The sequence below is a fragment of the Neocloeon triangulifer genome, unplaced genomic scaffold (assembly GCF_031216515.1).
Source record: "Neocloeon triangulifer isolate White Clay Creek 2 clone unplaced genomic scaffold, ASM3121651v1 ptg000002l, whole genome shotgun sequence".
Lineage (NCBI taxonomy): Eukaryota > Metazoa > Arthropoda > Insecta > Ephemeroptera > Baetidae > Neocloeon > Neocloeon triangulifer.
In genome coordinates, this window is record NW_026775545.1 from 8,065,890 (window position 1) to 8,080,750 (window position 14,861).

At 36.4% G+C, this 14,861-nt stretch overlaps 1 protein-coding gene across 11 annotated transcripts in view; it reads left to right on the top strand.

Moving 5' to 3' along the window:
* The window catches only part of LOC132205387 (amyloid-beta A4 precursor protein-binding family A member 2-like), a 118,433-nt gene that overhangs the window by 67,199 nt on the left and 36,373 nt on the right, over positions 1-14,861 (top strand). For all 11 annotated transcript variants that reach the window (XM_059634409.1, XM_059634412.1, XM_059634413.1 and 8 more), the window contains exons 4-5: positions 4,250-4,853; positions 6,217-6,612. In XM_059634409.1, coding sequence (XP_059490392.1) covers positions 4,296-4,853; positions 6,217-6,612 — 954 coding nt within the window. In that variant the 5' untranslated portion in view covers positions 4,250-4,295. The remainder of the gene's footprint in view (positions 1-4,249; positions 4,854-6,216; positions 6,613-14,861) is intronic.

Sequence of the window (14,861 nt, forward strand, 5' to 3'; positions counted from 1 at the left end):
TAAATATGACCTGCGGAGCCAACCAAGCAAAAAGAGGCGGAAGAAAATGTCTACTGCATTGGAGTCGATCGCGAGCTGATTTCAGCACAATTCCGCCGTGCCGAGTCACTTAGGCCGCTGCCGTGCGTGTCGACCGCGCTTTTTGCCAAAAGCCAATGCGAAAAGTCGCCGGCGAGGACGATTTTCTTCGCGAGGCAAAAAAGTGGTGCCTAACTTCTGCAGCATTACTCTAATGTTTTTATGGCTCTTATTCCAAAAAATAATAATTACTTCTACCTAAATAATCAAACCATTTTGATGCACAATAAATATATTTAATAATTACCCAATGTTAACCAAGGTATCATAATTAAAGACAAAAGTAATATTTAATAATAAAGTAAAATATCAAATCATGTAGTTCATAAAGGATTCTAAAACAAAAACCATTTATTTATTCCTATCTCCCAGAGTGTACAAAAAACAGATCTAAAATTTAATCAACAATTTTAGTGTGCTTTTATCAATGCAATTTTGACCATTTTGTTTTATTTAATTTTAATACCAATTATTTAGAAATGAAAAACGATGAATGGACTTGGCAGATGTCAACAAGAGGTTTCTTTCCCGCAATAATTTAATTTTCCCTTTTTGTTATCTGTGCACACTAGAAAAGGTTTTTAATAAGCCTTTGGCAAGATATTTTCATGAAAAGTCGTTCCAACTATATCTTTTTCATAACAGACCTCGGGATGTCGCTAATTTTTTTTTTTTTTTTTTAGTATGATGTGCTTCTTTCAACGTGCATTAAAAGAACGGGGAAGCGTGAAAAATTCAAGCTGTAATATAAGCTGTTTTCTCCACGAGCTGAAGTTCGTGGAAATTTTCTTCAAAGAAGCCTGGAATTTCTACCAATTTTGTTTTGAAAAGAAAAATTTGCAAAGTTTTATATTTTAATTTGATACTTTGAAAAAATTTATTGTATATTGGCCATGAAGAGCTTACACTCAAGTCTAAGGCTTACACTCATGCGTAATCCATCCAAATCCATTTGAAAGAGCGTAGAAAATTGTATTTATTTATGAAAACTTTTTAAAATAATTGCCCGTTCATTAGTTCGCTTACTTAAATTTAGATTGATTGCCTGGCTTTAACAAATTTAATGTAAACAGTCATTTGAAAAGGATATTATACGACACGCCCCTAAAAAGCCTGGCAGTCTTTTTCCTTGCCACTGCAATTATACTGAATATGTATTCAGAATTAATTAATTTTTTAATAGGGAAAAATTAATCCTCGCCAGCCGTCTCTTTTTGCTGCCTCTTTTTCGCACAGCGAGTCAAATCTTTCTTCTGCCGCCGCAGGCATTGTCCGCGCCTGCATTTATTATCTCGTGCCAGGCAGCCCTCCCAGAAGGGATTTTTCTTTCTCCATTCTCTATTGTTTCATATTACGATATTTCGCCACAACAAACTTTTATAATTAAAAGTGAAATATAATATATACATTCGCGGATGGCCCTTTCCTCTGGCGCACATAACGAGACTTGAAACAAAAGAGGCGTAAGTGCCCATTGTCAGTTAATTTCAGTCATTTACTCGGTGATTGCGCTTGAAATTGACGCAGAGTGCTTGTCGCAGGAAAAATGCTTCAGGCAAAAACTATTAATGAATTGGCAATTGTGATTTGAAAAGGCAGGAGAACAATTGTGTTTCTGTATTGTTGTCGTTACATGTTGATCAGGTCATTATCAGAATTCTATTGCCATAAATCATAAGCTGGCAAACAGAATTAATTAATTATTTTCTTCATGAAAGAAATGAGGTGAAAGGGCTATTAAAATTGTTTTGTATCTTCTCTTTTTCTCTTTTTTTTTAAATGTCCAAAATATTTATATAATATGTTAAATTTTCAAACTAGATGGTCCTAAATTATTTCTCCTCTTATCTCCATTGTATTTGGTTTAAGAATCACTGCTGCAGCTGCTTATGCATAGTCACTGCAGATAGCGTGTAATTAATTGTCAGCGTGGAAGCCCAACAACCGCCTTTCTAAAAAAGGAACAACCGCCAAGCACAGACAACCGACCACCTACGAGCTCTTTTTTATCTCTGCAAATCTGCCGTAATTATATAAATACCCTCTGTGCCGCCTCAAAATCCGGCCCGTGGGAGTAATCGGCAGTGACGGGCCTTTTTTATTCACTAATTTTACACACGTTGCTTTGAATCCTCAACTGTTACTGACGCGAACCTCTCTTTTTGAGCCTCCTCAGAAAAATCAGGAATCTTCAGAAATATTTACAAAATTATTACAGATAAATCTCGCGCTTTCAAATGTGTATTCTATTAGATTAATAGTTTATATTGAAAATCAAATTTTAAAAAGAAAATGTTTTTACGTCAATCATCAATCAAAAAATAAAATATTATGAACTCTATGAAAATTTATTTTACAATGATTGATGCAAGATTATTGCTTATTTCAATATATGTAGTTGCCGGTAGTTGCGGATTTAAAGATTCATTAAATAAAAAATAAAATGATAGAAATGAAAATATATTTTACAAAAAATTTTTATGAAGACTTAAACAATATTTATTTTGGTCCTGATTTTTATTATGTTTATCCAGTATTTCCTCGTTCGCTCAGAAACCTGGAGATTATTTTGGCAGATAAAAGCGTCATAAAAGTTAATTGAACGTCCAGGAATAACGAGAGCGACCGGCGCGCGCACACTGCACAAAGAAGATAAAAACGAGACACAAGATTGCCCAGGGGAAGTTTCTTTCGCATTGATTTGGCGACGGCAAATTTTTCGAGCCAAAGACCCTGGTGGCTCAGTTATTTTTTTGCTCCTCCTCCGACGGCTCAATTATAAACTGACGCTCTATTAAGCCGACGAAACTCCTTTGTCACCCTCCATCAGATCTCGTCATTAATCATTTAGGCGGCCGCGCTGGTATTTCTTTCTATTACGTGGCGCAATTCGGTCGAAAAAGAGCCTTTTCAGCAGCATTTTCGCCCTGGCGGCAGAATCTCTCTCGCGGCATTATATTGTTATCGAGATGCACCCCGACCGGGAATCGAAATCGGCTTTTATTGAATGGAACCGTACGGAGAGAGATGATGATTCCTCTTGTTCGGTCCGTCGATCGATATGCTCCGTGCCGTACTTAACCCTTTATTCGAGGATAAGTACTTTTGATTCCTCCCTTTTCCCGTCCGCTGCTGCTGCGGTGGTGGATCTATCACTCATTCATATGGAGTGAGAGAAGCGATGAAAACTTCGAGAAGGAAAAAAGACGGCATTTTTTTTCTCTATTCTTTCTCAGTCGGGCTTATTGTGTGCTTCTCATTTTTATTTTCGCTCCCCTTTCAAGAATCGGCCCGACCGAGATTTCCTTGCTAGAATTTTTATAGGGGCTGCCAATCGTAAAAGACTTTTGGATTTCGAGGCCTTTTCTTTTTATTTCATCGCGCCCTTGCTTTCTCTCTCTCACTCTCGCGAGAAATGTGAGTGAGAAAGAGAGATGCTGGTTGCGAAAGCGGAAAATGTCGAGTCATTGGCCGCGATTGCACTCAGCTCTGCTCTTTCCTCCAGAAGTCGACGGCTTTTGATTGAAGCGAGGCGCCGACTTTTCACCTGAGGGGAGCCATTTTCACTTGTTGCCGCCACAGCGAATTTGTTTCATACCCGTTCTGTGAGAATTGGGGGCTGATAGACTTTCCACTTTACCCAATGCCACTTACTTACGTTCTTCCTCCGAAAATGTGCCTCTTCGCTTCATCTCTCTTAAATGTCAAAAGTCGCACAGATTTTGTATGAAGAGTTTCTTCCTTGAAAGAATCCTGCAGATATTGTAAAGGTTTAAATGTTAAGATTTTTTTCTATTTTATTTATAAAAGAGAAATACACAAATTATGTTACTTTTCTTCTCATTGAAGATTTTTAAAAACTTCCCCGTCATTGGAAATTGGCTTTAAATTTCTTTATATTTATCAAGACGAGCCTATGAAAAAATTCAATAATTTGCAGAAAATTCATACGAAAGTAAAATTAATTATCAATAATGCTCAAAATTTCATATTTTTATAGGAATTTGTGTAAAAAAATACATATTGAATTTGAAATTATTCTGTAAAATAAGTTTTATAACTGAAAATACATCAAATATTTGTCCAATTTAGATAATTTACAAAATTTCATAAAAAAAATGTTAAAAATTTATCCAAATTATAATTGTGTGGTTGGAAATGTTTGTTTCAGGTTCGCGCACGCGGACTGGGCCCGATAGGGGCCTCGCCAGGGTGCCATGACCAGTCTGCTGGACAACCTGGACTGCAGTAGCGACAGCGAGGACATCAACCGGTTGTTCCCGAAGTGCCGCAGCGGCGGCAGCACGCTGAGCGCTGTCGGCGGCGTCGGCGTCGGCGCCACCGGCAACAAACTCCAGAGTAACCCTGACGTGAACCTGAACACGCTGCACGATGACTGCAACGATAACCGCGTGCTTTCGCTGGTGATGAGCGGCGGCACCGACGAGCACGACCTGGCGCCGCCAAACGCGGCGCCGCCCTCCAACCTCAACGGCCTCGTTGACGCTGACGACGAGGAGACCGAAGAGGAGGACGACGACATGCAGGACGAGTCGCCGACCGCCTCTGGCGGCGGCTCGCCGCCCTCCTCCTCCTCCGCTGCGATTGCCGCCGAGGTGCCCAACGGACGCATCAAGTACCTCCGCGACTCACGCATCGAGATCGCGGGTGGACGAGAACTCTACTCGCAGAGCAAGAGCAAGGCCGGACGCGCCAAACGCTTCAACCAGGACGACAGCCTTGTCGCCGCAGCAGCTGCTGTTGGCACCGTTCAGGTAATGAACTTGAATTTTAAGACCAATTTTGTTTCAAAAAGACATTTCATTTTTTTGTCTTATTATAATTAGTGTTTTTTTTTCTTCGCTTGGATGCTCTTAAAGTTTCAAATAATTTTCACATTGTAATATGTTAAATTATACTATTTATTATTAAAATATCTACAGGGTTATGGCATCTAAATTTGGCAAAATTATTAGAAGGCTCATGTGCAATAGGTTATTATTTTTAGCTGGATGATTTTAGGAGGAAGAAAGTAATTTATTTTCATAAAAAAATTATTTTCTGGCTATTTATAGGTGAATTTTTTTAGTTGTAATATTACTGAAATTATGTGTAATTTTACACGGTAGGTGAAATTATATATTTGTAGCTATTTGAATCTGAAAAAAGGTGAAAATTCTCTGATTAGGTGAAATGTAGGTTTTTATTTACTCCAATATAATGAAATAAGTTGTTCTAAACCTAAATTTTAACTTGGAAAAAAATTATTTTGGCTTTATTAACGTACATTTAATATTGATCTAGAGGAATAGGTCAAAGCCGTCAATTTTATTCATCCCTAAATTATAGCCATTGCAGGACTGACCTAGGCAAAATCGGGACAACTTTTTCAGTCATTCCAGTTATGTGGTTTCTCGGTAACATTAAAAATTTTGTTATTTCCATAACCAAAAGTTTTACATTGGCGTTAGAATTTTTTACTGTAGAAAGAAATTAATAAAGACTTAATGAATCAAAGTAAGTCACCAGGAAAAATTTGATTATGATTTTCTTATCCATTAATTACTTCATTCATTATCTAATTTAAAAAAATGCCTTCTTCTTTGGATACAATTTTCCATCTACTCTTCAATTTCTGCACAGAAGATCTGTCTTTTACTATGGATTAATTAATTTATTGAACTTAAAAATTTTTACCTACAAACGTTACAAACGTTAACTGGTTAGTTAAAAATATGGTCATAAATAAATCTTTTAATCAATTAGATGTTTAAAGTTTAAATTTAATAAATGAAAATAAACAACAACAAAAATATAAGAATAAACTAAATAATTCAATTTGAATATTTATTAGTATGTATTAAACTTTTAAACATTATTAAACCCTAAATTTAATAAAATAATTTACTACTCTTGTTGCTCGTTATTTAATAATTCAATCTGCATCCGATCCATCAAATAATAAAGCTATGCATTAAGTTGTTTTAATCGGAAATAAGAAATAATCCAGACTTGTCCCAACCATAAGCATTTAGTTTCTCACGGGTTAGGAACGACTTATCGGTCGTGAATGCAACACGAGAATAAGCCATAATCCGGCGTCTAACAATACAATAACTGCCTTCTTTTGGTTTGCAGGCCTCTCTGGGCAGCGGTGGCCGAGGCGGCGTGTGGGAAGTGCGCGGCGGCGGCGGGGGCCGCGGCAGGCGGTCGACGCACGCGCAGCCGCCGCTGGAAATGGTGACCGAGACGGTGTTCTCAACGGAGGTGCGTTCGATCAGGCGAGTGTCGGACGCGTCGAGGTTCAGAGCCGGCGGCCAGCAGCAGCAGCAGCCGGTCGTGTACGAGGCGCCAACCACCCCTGGGGCGGCTGAGGTGGTCGTCTTTGACGACATCGGCGACTGTCTCGAACAGCCGCAGCACCACAGCCGAGCGCACCAGAGCAGCCGCCACCACGAAGACGACTCAGGCTCCAGCTCCACCGGCCGGGACACTCCGCCGGCTTATCACAGGCCACCGGCAGACTTTTTCAAGGTCAGATTTACAACTTTTTACAGTATCATCTCATTTTTTAACCCTTTTTTCTAAAATTATTGCTTTCGAGCCTAATAATTATTCAGAATTGTAAATAATTTATCTTTTGGCCGTTTTTCAGTTCTTTAACTAAAGCCAAAAATTAAAAATTGTCCAACTCAGTGATCATTAAATCCTTTATTTTGGTAAAATTACTGGATTTTTCAATGAAGATTGTTAAAGTCTTTAAATCTTCATGGTCATTTGTTGTTATACAGTTCAAAAAATTTTAAATCTTGATTTAATTTATATTAAGTTTAATGTAAATCAAGTATTTTACACAATAATTTTTAATTTTTTACATATATATTATACATTGTAAAATTAAATTAGTTAATTAATCTATATTTATTATGATTATTTAATTTTTATTTTCAAACACATTATTTTGAAATTAAAATGTTAAAATCTATTAAATAATAATTTTATAAATAAATATTTCCACGAGCATATTGTTAGTTATAATAAGTCGAAACTTTGAAGAATATTTGCTCGCCTTGATTAGTCTTTTTTGTTATTATGATTATTCTTTAAATGCTGTGAATGTTATTGTGTCAGAACCTTCAAAGTGAAGTTGAGAAATACAACGATCAACCATGAATCAAACCCAAATTTCTTGGCAATTAATATTTCAAAGAGTATAATAACTATTTTAAGCCAAAAGTGTCTGCTTTTGTCTACCAGACAGAAAATCACGCGTTTCACTTTTGAAACTAGACACTTAAACCGCAAACCAGCTCTCGATCACCTTTTTTTGAGCGCCATCCTACAACTTTCGCCGCGCGCCGGCAAGTGTCAGCGGTTTATTTACTCGGCGAACGTGTGCTCGATAAACACACCCAGTCACACACTGCCGCCTGTATAGATGCAATTAATGAGCGAGCAAGTCAGCAAGTAAGCAATCACCGAATCAAAGCCGGAATCACGCGGTGCAAATATTTGAGCCGCTGGTTGGCGAAGCGATTTGCTGTCTCGAGTGAGAAAAGAAATTAAGAGGAAAAAGATCACGTGATGTAGTGCTCGAGCAGTTTTTTTCCTCCTGTATGGCGTGTCCGAAAAATATGATTCGCGTGTGGGCCGCCGTTTTTATTGATTTTTGCATTGTGCCCGCAAAACACCGCATTCCATACTCTTTCTACACCACAGTACCAAACACAAAGAGGGGCCGATGTCAATTTCGGTCAAAATCTGGGCCATTGGTCGGTGACGTCCTTTGTGCCATTGTGAGATAGGGCCGTCCTTTGAGAAACAAACACGCGGTTTTTGCCCAAGAAAACGACGAATTCGCATCTCGCTGTCGGTGATGGAGACGGACTGGCTAACTAGCTTTTTCGCCAGCATCGTCGCTGCCGGAGAAAGAAAACAGGCAATCGAATTTGTTTCCCCCGCCTTCACTCTGGCTAGTAGTGGTATTGTGGGGACTGAGTCCCCTTTTTAATTGCTTTGACCTTGACCCCAGCTTGACCTTGACCACCCTGACCTACCCCACCCTGACCCTGACCTACCCCACCCTGACCCTGACCTACCCCACTATGATCTTGACCTACCATGCCCTGACCTTGATAATTGACCTTGATTGCATAATGATTCACGCATCAAATTTATTATTTCGCAATAACTAATTACCCCCGCCACTTTACTGGCATTGCAAAATTGAAATTAACCCATTTCATGCAATCACCAGTGTCGTGACGTAACTTTCCCTTTGAGAGAGTCAAATGCTGACCTAATTTCGAAAGATGATCATCAAATTTTAGTTTCGCAATAACTTATTACCCCCGCCACTTTAGTGGCATTGCACAATTGAAATTAACCCATATCATGCAGTCACCAGTGACGTCACATCGTGACGTAACTTTCCCTCCGGCGACAGAGTCGGCGACAGAGTCGACTCCTTCCTGACCTACTTTCGAAATGTGCTCATCAATTTTCTCCGTGAGAGATGGAGCCAAACCGTCCTATAATAAAAATTGAATTAGCTCGTGCGCAGTGAAAGAGAGAACGGTCAGCAGCACACGTGGCCCGCCGCTGCCGCCCGAGCGAGAGCGAAAGAGCGTCAGCTCTTTCGATCATAAGGTCTTGGTTGATTTAAGGTATAAAAGGATTGTTTTAAACCCGTTTGGAGTCAGTTCACAGATAGCAATGCCTTTTAAATTCAGAGTTCCTTTTGGATTAATGATCTGCGGCCCCTCCCAATCGGGAAAATCGCAGATTGTTTTGAATATCTTACGCAATTTAAATGAAATGACAGATAAAAAAATTGACGAAGTTGTTTATTGCTATTCGATTTATCAAAAAGCATTTGACGAATTTAAAAAAGTTAAAAAAATAAAATTTCACAAAGGAATTATTGATAATTTAGAAGAAAGCCCAAATTGTAAAAGACTTATCATAATTGATGATATGCTTGATTTTGCACAGAAAAATGAAATTGTATCACTTTTGTTTACCAAGTATATCCATCATCACAATATGAGTGTAATATTTATTTCGCAAAATCTTTTTGCAAATGGAAGCAATATTAGAACTACAAGTTTAAATTCAACCTATATGATTCTAACGAACAATGTGCGTGACAGGCAACAAATCCGTACCCTGGGGCTGCAAATGATGCCTGATAAATACAAATTCTTTATGAGTGCCTGTAACCGAGCAATGAGCTGTCCTTATGGGTTCATATTAATTGATTATCATCAAAAAACACATCCTTTATGCCGCCTTGTTTCTAATATTTTTGAAGATTGCCCACGTGTTTTTGTTGAAGAGAATATAAATACAGGGGACATGATATCACTTGACACTTACAATGAGCACTTCGCGCATTGAGCACCTCATTGAATTATTGAATTCTGATAATATTAAAGATAAAGTTAGATTTTTCGAACTTGCTTCTCGTAGCGAAATCGACGCCGTCTGTGAAGTTGCTGTTAATTTATTAGCAGGAACCTTTGAAATTGATTCAGGTGAAAAGGAGTGTTTGAGGAAATACCAAAGCTTAATAAGAGATCTAGCATCTAAAGGTTGTTGGGAGAGGAAGAAAAAAACAATAATTAAATACGGTTCTGGATTTTTAACTCATTTTCTTCTTCCTATTGTTACACGTTTGATTGTTGAAGTTTTAAAAAGCCAAATATGAACCAAAGTAAAGACATGTATTTGATTAGTCGGGAACAACTCCAATCACTTCTACCGTCAGACGATAAAAAAATCAAAACTCAATTGGGTAAAATTGCAAAAAGTAAATCAATGTCAAAAAGAGAAAAATTTCAGAATTACAATAATGTTTACCAACGCCATTTGGAGGAAAGTGAAAGAAGAAGAAGACCATTAATTATTACAAAATTTAGCAATGTTGAAAAACCTAGAGAAGCTAATAATGATGATATGTCTGATGATGACTTTCAAAGTACTCATTCTAATGAAAGCCAACAAATTTCAATGGATGATACAAGAACTAATATTTTTGAAATTGTTCCTCAGTCTTATAGGAATAAAGCAATTAATTTGTTTAATGATGTGATTACTCAATCGAATGAAATTAAGTATGATGATAATTATGTATACATAAATGGGAGACAAATAGGGGAAAGTAGTATTGCTGAATTCTTAAAAGAGTATGTTAGCAAAAAATCTATCAAGAACTTGCCTGGTTTTAAAAATTTTGAGCAGGCCATGGAAAAAGAAACCAATAAAGAACATTACAATTCGAGTCAATCTACATTCAGTGATCAAGAAGGTTACGGAGAAGAACTTACACGTACTTTTGAATTTGAACCGCATTACTCAAGCATAAACGATTATAACTGGATTAATTATCGCTATTAAAAATGAATAGGGATTTAACCAGAGCTTATTTTGATCCTCACAGTTCTACGTCTTTTACCTCAGCAAACCAACTGATTAAAAAGTTTAAAGATCATTACAAAATGGAGGATATTAAAAAATGGCTCCACAAGAAAAAATCGTACACAATGTTTTATCCGAGAAATAAAAAATTTAAAACCAATTACATGTTTGTTCCTCAAAAGAATTACTGGCTTTTTGCGGATTTGGCAGACATGAGTAAAATATCTAGGTTTAACCAGGGTACAAAGTTTTTACTTTGTGTGATTGATGGATTTACAAGGATGGGATATGTTGTCCCGATTAAATCGAAAAAACCAGAGGAAGTTATAAGGGCAACCAAGTTAGTGTTTAAAAGAGCAAAATCACCCGGATTGTATTGGTACACAGATGCTGGAGGCGAGTTTACTGCAAAGATTTACCAGAAATTTATGAAAGAAAATGGCGTAAAATTAATATTTGCTAGGAGCGAGAAAAAAAGTTTTTTGGCGGAAAATTTCATTTTGCATTTGAAAAAACGAATCTATCGTTACATGGCTCACGCGGATACTAAAACTTATATTGATATGCTTGATTCCATTGTTAATGCATACAATAATACAGAGCAAAAGGCAACCAAATTTGCACCAATTAAAATCAAATCAAAGGCAGATCAAAAGCAGGTTTTTATCAACCTCTATAAAAACAAGTTAGAAATGAAAAGAAAAGCCCCTAAATTTAAAATTGGTGATTTCGTAAGACTTTCAATTATTAAACAGACATTTGAAAAAGGATACACTCGTAATTTCAGTGATGAGATTTTCCAAGTTGATAAAATTGTATATAAACGATACATTCCCATGTATGAAGTCAAAGACTCTAAAGGAGTGGTAATTGAAGGATTGATGTACCCCAATGAAATGGTTTTAGTCCTTGAAGATTAAAAAATGTCACAATACGTCTATTTGATAAGTAACACGTGCAAAGAAATTTTTCCCGGTAACAAGGCAAACGATTTCACAGCGTGCCTAGCAAGAAGTTTGGATCTGTCAAGTAATTACACTGTTGCAGCAGTTTCCGTTATTTTACCACCCATTGATGAAAAGGAAACGTCTTCAGTTGCCTATATATATTGCGATATCATCGCGCATTCAATAGTTTCAAACCTTGAGTCACAGTTGCTACTTGTGACCGCTCAGTTGAACAAAACTAATTCCACAAGTGAAAGTATTGAGCAACCGATTTATTTACCATTGAACAACTTTTATCTGAGTAGAATAAAAATAAGTATTAAATCACATACTGGGGAATTAATTAAATTTAAAGGCGATTCTGAGACTGTAATTTGTTTGCATCTAAAGAAAAATGTATAAAAATGAGTATTACGTTAGATACTTTCAGCAAGGTGCTGGTTTTACTAACTATTATGCTGGACCAGCGACAAATAACGGTCTTATGTCGAACGTTCCGACGGTATTGTTCCCGATCACTCCGCTATTTGCGCCGAGTGTCAAAATGCTTAAAAGGGAAATGACAAACGACTTTAGCTATATGCAAAACATGCGCGAAAGAAATCCAATGGAAGAAATGGACTATGAGCGAGAATCAATGTATGAGCGAGAGCCAATGCATGAAAGTATAAATATGCGCGCAAGAGATTTTGGGACTAGAGTTCGTAAGCAGTCTAAAGAGGGAAGAGTTGGTAAAATTCGTCCTGAGCGCAGAACTAAGTTTGATATTTTCAATTCAAAATGAGACGTGTCGCAATTCCCGATTATCTTAATTTGTTTGACGATCGGCCTGTCAATAACACCTTGGAGCAGGGATATTATGTTCGGTACAAGAGTTTAGCTCCTGCCACTTTTTCAGGTCCACTTGATTTTTACATTAACGCCCAAACCGATAATTACATCAGTTTAAAAGATAGCTACCTGTCGGTTAAAGTGAAAGTCACAAATAGTGATGGCACAAAACTGGCAGCCTTTCTCGCTGATAGCTCAAATATGGTTTCGCCTGTAAACAATGTACTTTCCAGTTTATTTTCCGATTGTTTGGTTTCTATAAATAATACACAGATATCACAGTATGCCGGGCTATATCCCACTAAAGCCTACATTAGTAATTTTTTAAATTACGATTTCGATTTGAAAGATAGTTCATTAATTACTGAAGGGTATATAGAGGATAATGCTGGAGATCATGATGATTTTATTGGAGCAGCTCTTCTTTTAAGAGATAATTGGATTGCATTGTCGAAGGAGCATACATTTGTGGGTAAAATCCATAGTGAGCTTTTTCAACAAAATAAACCTCTTCCCGTGGGTTGCTCGCTTGCCTTGAAGCTGATTCCCAGCTCAAGTGATTTTGTTTTAATGTCGAAAGTTGCCGGTGTAAAACTTGAAATCCTAGATGCATCATTAATTGTAAAGCATTTAAAAATTGATAGTGAAATTATTTTGTCACACTTGGAAATTTTAAAAACCAAAAATTATAAACTTCCCATAGTAAAAACCACCATTAAACAACAAATTATTCCTGCTCAATCAATGCAAATCAGTATTCCTAATGTATTTTTAAACCACCTTCCAACGAGGCTTTATATTTGTTTTATAGAGCAAGCAAGTTTAAATGGATCTTTCGCAACCTCTCCTCATACATTTAAACACCATTCCTTAATTGACTATAACATATCTGTGAACGGCTTAAGTTATCCTTCACAAAAATTAAATTTTGACTTTGCAAGCAAAGAAACAAATGAACTGTACAGATACGTATTGGCAAACTGTGGTTTGGTTGATAGTAAAACTAATGGCTGGTCTGTTGATAAATTCAATAACGGATTTTTCATACTCTCAGAAATATTTGGAGGTGATAATAACGGAACTAATATTGAGCAAGTCAACACAGGAACATTAACATTAGATTTTAAATTCAAAACTGCACTAGCTAATGCTCTTTCAGTTATTATAATAGGAGAAACACCTCAAACAGTTAATATTACCCATTCGGGTGAAGTTTTTCTAGAAACTTAAAGGTATAAAAGACACCACCACCAGTCCTCAATTTGTCTTTGAACAGTCAACATTGCTTATGGATTTTATAAAGATATTTGAGAGTCTCGTTTATATTATATTAATAATAACTCAAGTTGTCTTGATTGTAATTTCACTTTAAGTGCGATGAATTCTATTGAACTTTCGGAATTAATTTCTTGCATAGGCGGACAAGTATTTCCGAGTGATAAAATAAAATGCGATAAACTCCCATGCTATGTAATTTCGAATACTCAAGATCACACCCAGAGTGGCTTACATTGGATTTCAATATTCATTTCAAAAAATAAACATTGTTATTATTTTGATTCCTTATCCTTGCCTATTGTACAAAATCATTATAAATTTATGCAGCATAATAGTACGAGGCTAACCAAAAACAATGTTAAAATACAATCTAATTATTCAAACTTATGCGGAATATACGCTGCTTTATTTTTATTTTACATGCATTCTGGAGGATCATATGAAAATTTCTTAAGAAAATTCACTCAATCTCCATTTTTCAATGATGAAATGGTTTTAGAGTTTATAAATAACAAATTTGGAAATCTCTTACAAAATAAACATTACAGAGAAATCTGTCATCAAATGAAGTTGTGAATAATTAAAATATAATTTATATAATCATAAAAACAAAAACTGATTATCAATAGACAATACCTTCATCCCTTACTAGCATTTATAAAGTCTGGACTATAGGATGTTTGAACAAAAAGTTATTGCTCTATTGATAATCTAGAAACAAATAAAAATCATTGAAACGCAATAATAAAAAAAAATTTAAATAAGTAAAACAAATATATATTATCTTGAAAAAGGTAAAAAAAAAAAAAAACAATGACCTCATCCACAATACCAGCATTAATAAAGTCTGGACCTATAGGATGTGAACAAAAGGGCATTGTTATATATGGAATCTTAAAACTAATACAAAGCAATATGGTACTCTGACAATAATATTTATAATCAACCTATTTAACCCTCGAAAAAAAAATGAATCAATGAATGTAATACCGTATGATGAAAAAAAAAATTGTACTCTTAATATTAAAGTAAAATATACATGTTTGTAAAATACAAATATCAGCCTAGTCGGTCTCGTGATCTAAAGATCGCGGATTCGATACTTGTCAGAGGCGCCTCAAAGTGCTGCCTATTTGTCAAACGACTCAACTGACTCTAGGCTCGTTAGGTGAGAGGGTTTCGAATTTAATCCCCACCTACCTCCTCTCTCAGGTTTGTGCCGTTTCCTGTGAGGCTTGCCAAATGGTGGGAGGAATGTGAAAGTCCATCGGCACCTGGCAAATTTGTGTATTGGTGTATAATGAAAGA